The sequence below is a fragment of the Saccostrea cucullata genome, unplaced genomic scaffold (genome assembly GCF_032062105.1).
Source record: "Saccostrea cucullata isolate Sc308-1 unplaced genomic scaffold, CSIRO_AGI_Scuc_v1 ctg2296, whole genome shotgun sequence".
Taxonomy (NCBI): Eukaryota; Metazoa; Mollusca; class Bivalvia; order Ostreida; family Ostreidae; genus Saccostrea; species Saccostrea cuccullata.
The window spans coordinates 14,071-22,354 of record NW_026930278.1 but is presented as its reverse complement, the minus strand read 5'-3'; the positions used below and the strand labels follow the sequence as shown (position 1 = coordinate 22,354).

Sequence of the window (8,284 nt, the reverse complement as noted above, 5' to 3'; positions counted from 1 at the left end):
GTTTTGTTTTTTTTGTTTGATTTTTTTGTGTATTTTTTTCTTAGTTTATTAAATGTTCACTTTTGAAAACATATTTCTCAAAAGCAATTTTATCTTTGCAGGCAGTTAGAAGTGTAAAACATTTTGTTATATGATTTTAAAAAAAATACTTATTTTTTTGCGCTTTAGAATATAGCATGTTTAAATATGCACAATGTTCACATGAAATTATTCTATGGAACTGTTTAAAACCCATATTGTTTTTTTCTTTACAAAAGGTGATTGGGCTTTTAGAATTGGTGCTTGTTAATTTTTATACGCTCGCAAATATATCAGTTATATTGATCGACCTACATATATATATTTAAAGATTTATGTGAAATAGAATTACTTCCTGAGAAAAATCATATAAATGAACTATGTCTAATATATTAAGACAAAAATATCCTTAGGTCAACAAAACAAACAACTGAAAATTGGTGTATTATGGCGGAAGGCAGGTTTAGGCAGGTAAACATGTTTTTATTTTCATAAATTATTCCCTTGATTTAGATTATAAACGTTAAAATTCTTTGTTAATTAACTGTTATCAATAAATTGTTATCGAAGTTATAAAAGAATCCACAATAAATTATTAACATGTAATCTTTGTGATTGTGAGAATCCTAAATACAAATTGGTATAATTAATATCCTTACAGAATTATGAAAATGAATATCACCAGCTGGACGACATAAATTCGTATGTTGAACTGGTAAATTATATTGACAATAGTCTCTTTTTTTTTACAATTGAAATAATATGTGCACTTTTAAAGAACAACGTAAGTAATTTTAAACTTTTCTAAAAACCTTAAAAGAAAAAGACAACAAATGCATGAATTACTGTATTTTTATTACAAATTGAAATAAAATCGTTTTTTTTTTCTTTTGTTAAAATGTTTATAAGTGATAAATGTAAAACAATAAACACGATAAAGAAACAAGAGAAAGTTTCGAAATTTAATGAGCAAAATTAGAATAATAAACATGTTTGTATATACTATAGGATCATAAACATGTTCGTATATACTATAGGATCAAAAACATGAACATTAAAAGAGGAAAACTTAATGACTTCGATTTCCTTTTTTCATGTAGATCCCGAATTTGGAAACAGATTTCGAACAGGTAGAAGCAATAACACATCAAAATACATCGAGGATTTGTTTAAAAACAGTTGTCATCTCCGTCCTCCTTGTCGCAGTCGTCGGCTTTGTAACGATGACAGTTTTATATATTCAGGAAAGAAGTAAACGGCAAAATGAAAATGACAGTAAATTTAATACTTTCAAAATACTGTATTTAATGCATTTGTATCATATTTCATGTCATTTCTTTTCGTATTTCAAGGTGAAGACAAAACCAGATGGCTTCCTTAAGATTTTTTTTCATACCACTACGCTCCACATAAACCCTTAACTGAATAGACTGACTTTGACGGAATAAACATTCGGGCCGTACAATAAGGATACAAAGTTTAACCTCGATAAGCCTCTTTAATTAACCAATCAGAGCGAATAAAATAGAAAATGCAGGAAAATATTGAAAGTAGGTTAAAATCTCAAATTTTTAACTTTAAAGCAGAGACAAGCCATGCCCTTGTTTATCTAATAGCTTAATTATTAACTGGTTTTTTATTCTGTTAAAACTGAACGTTATTTCTTTCATGAAAACTTTGATAAGGTCAATCAGAGAGAGCATCCTATAGTCAGTCTATTCCCTCACATGCTTTTGTAGATCTGGATTAGAAACCCCTAATTTAGGAAGATGGCTGATGGAAAAAAAGTATGAGTTTAAGAGTGTTAGATTGCACTTGCAAATTGACATTTAACCACATTGGCACAAAACATGTTTGTCGAGTGTCCATTTGCACTTTTCCCGAGTATCATATACATGTACGGCTTTGTAAAACTTCCTACTTCAATTTTGTGATTCAAGAGTATTGGAATTTTGCGAAGAGCGCCGACTTTTACAGTCCACAACTTATTTTTACACTTTGACAATATACGGAAATTCTTTTGCAATAAAAAATAATCCAGCTCAACGTTTAATTTTACTAATATAGAAAGTTTTCGACTTGCCAAAATTTAGCAAAAGTTACCTCCCTTTGACCGCCATATCGGAGGTCGACTCGGTGATTTTTCCTCTCTGTCTTACCATGTTTGAGAGGTTGTAGCAGAAATATTTGGTGGAGAATCTTTATTAAATATTTTTTTTCAAATAAAGGAAGCTTCCAAAAATGTATATACTTCTGGAAAATAATGATTCCTACATGTAATTTAAAAGAGCAAATATAAAAATTAAAAATTGAATGAACAATATAGGAATATGAGCATTTGGACTTCCAATATGGCGACCAACGGAAAATAACTCTTGCTAATTCGTAAACTATCTTTACCGAGCTGAAATAAGCACACACAAGTTGTCCATAAAGAATCCGAAAATTGCGCCTGACACATTTAATACATTAATTTTGCTGGATGAAAACACTTTTTTAAAAATAGATTAATCAAATGAAGACATGAACAACGTTATTTTTCTGACATGTAGGTACTGTACACTGTAGTTTTTTTAAAGATAAGTTGACAATAAACAACTTTTTTACTCAAGATAATATTTTCTTTAATTTATTGCAATTTCTGTGAAAGCCTTTTTAACATGTTAAACATGTTTATTTCTATATCGGTCCTCAAGGGGAAACTAATGGTCAGAACCAGAAAACAGTGGTCTGCTCTAATGACCCTTTTAAAGGAATGAATTATACTACAGCAGGAAAAACAGGTACCGAGTACTTTAAGGATTTTTTTTTAGTATTTTGTGTTGTTTATCGACTATGATAATTAATTTTGTTTTTTATCTCCATATAGCCTTCTTAGATTTATTTTAATATCTTGAAAAGCCTTTTTTTATGCCCCGAATGGAAAGATCCCGGGGGATATTTTTTGTCCTGCCTGTATGTTTGTTTGTTGTCAACTGTAATCTATCCCATATCTATTGCGCTGTCGAGGGTAAGTGTCTACAACTTCAGACAGTCTTCGTCCAACTCTAGAGTTTTGTAACCATCAAGGGCATAGTGTTTCACAAACGCATCTTGTTAAATTATGTAAACATGTTTAACATTTTTATCATTCGGTTTATAGGAATTCAGGGACGCCAGTTTTTGGTCTGTTTTACTGACAATCTCAACATGGCAAGTGACGAAACCAAGACCATATATATTTTATCGGATGGAGATTTCGAGTTTAAATTAATTTCAACGTTTTCTACAGAGCTCTTCAATGAAGTTGTTACACCAAGGAAAAATGTGAGAGAAATTAGCATTACAAGTGCGATTTCACTCTCAGATTTCAAAATCGAAGAAAAAGCACTGCTGATCGAGACTTCCAGAGACGTGTCCATTATCATCATTGACAATTATATACATACTTCTGATAGCACTAGCATTTTACCAATAAAATCAACATCAAATTCATATGTCATTTCTACACCCGGTGCGTTGAGCAAAACAACAGGTCCTCAATTTGCAATAGCCTCCCGAAGGAACAGTACTACAATCAAAATACACTTTCAGTTTGATCCCGATTTGCCAAAGAAAGTAAATGGAATAACGTACCAAAATGGCAGTGTAATGAATCTCGTCTTAAATGAGCTTGAAACATATGAAATATACCACAGAGTCGACATGTCAGGTACCTTTATTGATTCAACATCTCCCGTCGCAGTATTTTCTGGAAGTTACTGTACTGAAATAGGTTTTAAAAACAGCACTGATTTTGGATCTTGCAGTAAGCTTGATGAACAACTTCCACCTATTAATAGGCTGGATAAAATGTATATTGTCCCACCTAATTATAACAGGATGGGAACAGTCCTGAAAATTGTGTCACCTTTCCAAACCCGACTTACATATAAGATTGGAAATAAACAAACGGAGAAAATACTTAAACCGAGAGGATATTTTGAAATAACTTTTTCTGATAAAGAAGTCGTCGTCATAGATTCAGAAAAGCCGGTTTTGGTGACCAGCTTTGCCACTGGGTCTAGCGAGACGGGTAACCCTTATATGATTACTGTACCAGGAATTAGACAATATACAGATAAATATCTAGTGATGGTTCCCGGAGATTTCAAAGAAAGCTATGTGGCTATTATAGTTGAGGAAAAATCACTAATCAATTTGATGTTAAACGAAACAAAAATCATTCATTATTTGAATGACGGAAAATTTTATAATACCGTAACATTGTGGAATATAAACTTTGCCGTTGTTGTTTTACAGGTACAGGGAGGTTTTTTAAGAGTTGAATCGACAAATAATGCGGCGTTTGGGTTAATCGTGTATGGTCATAGAAGAAGAGATGGACACGGATTTGCAGGAAAATCAGTTTTGCCGGACGTGTGTGTCCCTTCCAATAAATAATTCCATTCCTTTTCCCCTTCTTTTAAATTTTTTCGGATGTGGAGCCATTGACAGTAAAGGATATCGGTGCATACCCTCTTAAGTCACTATTGAAGTTTTGTTTTTTAGCTCACCTGAGCTGAAAGCTCACGTGAGCTTTTCTGATCATCCGATGTCCATCCGTCTTGTACATTTTTCAACTTCATGTCAAGAACCACTGAGCCAATTTTAACCAAACTTGGAACAAAGCATCCTTGGGTAAAGGGGACCTAAAATTATTAAAATTAAGGACCAAGTCCCTTTACAAGGGGAGATATCATTAAAAAATCTTCTCTCAAGAATCATTGGACTAGGATACATGTAGCTGAAAGTAATATGGAAGCATTCGTGGATAGCGTAGACTCTTAAATGTTAAAATCATCAGCTAGGGCGGTGCCACAAAAGGAATTGAAGTTTTACAAAGAAATTTTAGGGGAAATCTTTCAAATTCTGTTCAAGAACCTATGGTCAAGGAAAGCTCAAACTTAAATGGAAGCATCCGGGAGTTGTGTAGATTCTAAATTGTTTAAACCATGACCCCCGGGGCTAGAATGGGGCCTAAATAGGGAATTCATGTCTAAGATAGAAATATATAGGAAAAATCTTTTTAAAAATCTTCTTCTCAAGAACCACTTGGCCAGAAAAGCTAATACTTATGTAAATGCATTAGGGCCTCTTGTATTTTATTTAACTCTGAGTCTATTGCTGTATGTTCTTTATTTTGATGCGTTAATTTGAAGACAAAAAAACTTCATTGATCGACATGACTGTTTATATGTACAAAATTAGAATATATTCAATAATATTACATATGCATGTACATAAATAATCAATTATCTTTGTACTCCAGAAATGAAAAAAAAAATGTTGCTTTTATTAAAATGTAAACAAAGGCAAAAGAAAGCAAAATAAAGTTTTGGTTCTTGTTATTAATTAAATACATGTAAGATAGAACTCTCGTGAGGTTAGACTGTATCGATGCAATACGTAATATCGCAATTACCTCGCAGATATCTTACTTACTTCCGCTCTTTTGCGGAGGAGTCGAGAAAGCTCTGTGCCACATGACATTGTTTACAGTGACAATCGAATGATTCGAACAATTTTATGCCGAAAGTATAATGTATTGCCACGGATTGAACTCCAAATTGCAGTCAAATAAGAAAAGTTTAAAACATTTTATCAGCTTTAAAATGTGTCGATTTTCAATGAAAATTTAATGAAAAGAGTCTGTTTAGATAAAATATCGTGTATAATATATGTTTGTAAAACACAGATGACTCCATATGGCCACATAGCGAAGGTAAAGCTTTCTCAAATGTAGATTTAATATGTTGGTATCTGAAGTACGGCCTTTCCACAACATTTTCACAAGAAACACAAGTGTGAGATATAAAAACTCTAGCACCACCTATTCAAAGGTTATGATCAAGGTCAAAGTTTAAAGGTAGCACAAAAGGTCAAGGTTGTTGGTTTCTAAAAATAGGCCTTGTCTCAACGATTACACAAGGTGAGGATTAAAGCGCTGGTCCTTACCATTAAGAAGTTATGGCCAAGGTTAAAGATTGTAAAAAGTAGGTTAAACTCCAAGGTCAAAGGGTCAAAGTTGTTTATATTCAAGAAAAAGCTCTCACAGAAAATAAATATGTGAAAAATGAAAGCCTTAGCTGTTGCCGTTCAAATGTTATAGCCTAAATTAAAAGTTTTTTTTTTCGTAATACTTAAATCTCCAAGGTCAAGGTCAAAATTGTTTATTTCAAATAAATGGTCTTGCCATAAAATTTTCATATTTGAAATTCCTAGTATCCTCTTGTTTAAAAATTAGGGCCAAAGGAAATGTTTGGATTTTTTGTGTATAAAACTCGTTCAAACTCGAAGGTCAAAATTCTTGATAACAAATGCAGACCTGTTTACTCTTACGATTTCGCCGTATTTTGTACGGATTTTAAGCCTATGATACGTCTCACGTTTTTCTACAGTGTATTATGAAAATACGGAAATCTGAAAAACGTTCGTTTGGAATTAAACAGTTGATTTTCATTATGATTTGTTTTAGTTTCACGCTTTTAAATCGCTAAAAAGAGAAAGATTTCAAACACAAAAAAAGTGTTCTGCATTCTACAATGATATAGATCATGTTGTTAAACCATGTTTTTGTAAGGCCATTCCAAGTTTTTTCTCTGTTTAGCGTCTACCCATCTTTCGAAAACCTACCTACCTATTCGCAAAAAACATGCAAGCCAAAACATAAAACACAGGATTAAAAGTCATAAAAATGACGCCCTTCAAATGATTTGATCTAACTTACATGTAACTGCTTTAATACAAGAAATGTCTATGCTTAAGGACATACGCAACGTTCCTTACCTACTGATAATTTTCCAAGATATTCTAAATTTAAACTTATAATATCATTACATATTTTTAGACAAAAAATCAGCATGCGTTACTAGGGGTTTTGAAAAGATACCGAATTTTGAAAATTTTTGCATTATTCAAATAAAAATGTACAAAAATTATATAACATGAATTGCAGATTTTTTTTCATCAAAAATTGTTTTAGAAGAGGTGTATAAATCCATATATAGACATTAAAAATATTGCACACAGGTCCTTCATTTAGTGGAACTTTTCAACTCCAGGGAAGAATCCAAAAATGTTCAAACTACGTTGCGTATGACCTTAAGCAAAAACAAGGGATTAAATGCTTACAATACACTCAATATAGGAGAAATTGACAAAATAAAAAAAAAATTTACTAAATTAATCACTTTCAGGACTACTGATGTTGTGTGTTTTTGCTTATATGGGGTGTCAAAAACCAAGGCGCACGCGGACGCTAAACATAAAAAAAAACTTGGAATGGCCTAATCGGAAAAGCAGTTGTTCTCTATAAATACGAGGGTCATTCAAAAAATACGTAGACAATGTTCCTTTTCATCACATTATTTTTACAAATTTTAATATCAGTACATTTTTAAATGTAAAAAAATATATTTTGTAGATATCTGAAGTTTCATTCTGTTTGATTAAACGGAACTCATACTAGACAATTTTAAATGCAACATGTTTTGTCGCCACGGAGCACGGTCAAAAACAATGTAACGTCAAAAACAACGTTAAAAATTTTTTTTCAAACTCACAGTGCCTTTTCATTTTATATATGGTTTGTATCGTATTCCTCATTCATTAAAACGTTTCCACAACACTTGACACCTAGTCTGCTATCAATAATTTGAATATAATTTAGATGAGATTGTCAATGTTTTCAAATCCTTTACCATGTAACTCTGCTCTTACAGGTTCCGCAACAGTGAAGTGCACATCACGTTTCATGACGTTACTAACTCTTTTGAAAAGATTTTGAACTGTAATCTGTTTTTGCAGAACGCCCATCGCCAAATTTGAAGTCTTTACCCCTCAAAATTTGTCTGTTCCATTATAAACAGATACACGGCTCATTTTATGTATTTTTCCTGGTCTCTCCAGCATTTTCGGAGTTTGTTTTATAAGTTTCCAAATGCAAAACAAAATTATATTGCTACTCGCTGCTCCGTGACGTCCTTCAACGTCATGATTTTTTGCTTGTTTAAATCAAGACTATATGTCTATAGAAATGGATATCTTTTTAAAAAAGCAATGTATTACATTAACTTTTTGCTTTTGAAGAAATGAAACAATAGTAAACTTAAATATGTAAATTTTATTTCATTTAAGGACAATTTTAAAGAGGTATGGCTATAGATATGAAAAGCGAATAATCAGTTAATAACTCAATATTGACCCTGCTCCGTGACCCCATTTTTGCTGTCTTAAATCTTTGATA

General features: G+C 32.0%; 1 protein-coding gene across 1 annotated transcript; it reads left to right on the top strand.

The window, feature by feature from the left end:
- The first annotated feature begins 297 nt into the window (after window positions 1-297).
- LOC134283546 (IgGFc-binding protein-like) lies at window positions 298-5,386 on the top strand. The gene is made up of 5 exons (XM_062766061.1): window positions 298-489; window positions 680-733; window positions 1,119-1,293; window positions 2,715-2,801; window positions 3,161-5,386. Exons 1-5 carry the CDS (start codon window positions 466-468, stop codon window positions 4,438-4,440), a joined length of 1,620 nt encoding a protein of 539 aa, XP_062622045.1. The 5' UTR covers window positions 298-465; the 3' UTR covers window positions 4,441-5,386.
- The last annotated feature ends 2,898 nt before the right edge of the window (window positions 5,387-8,284 follow it).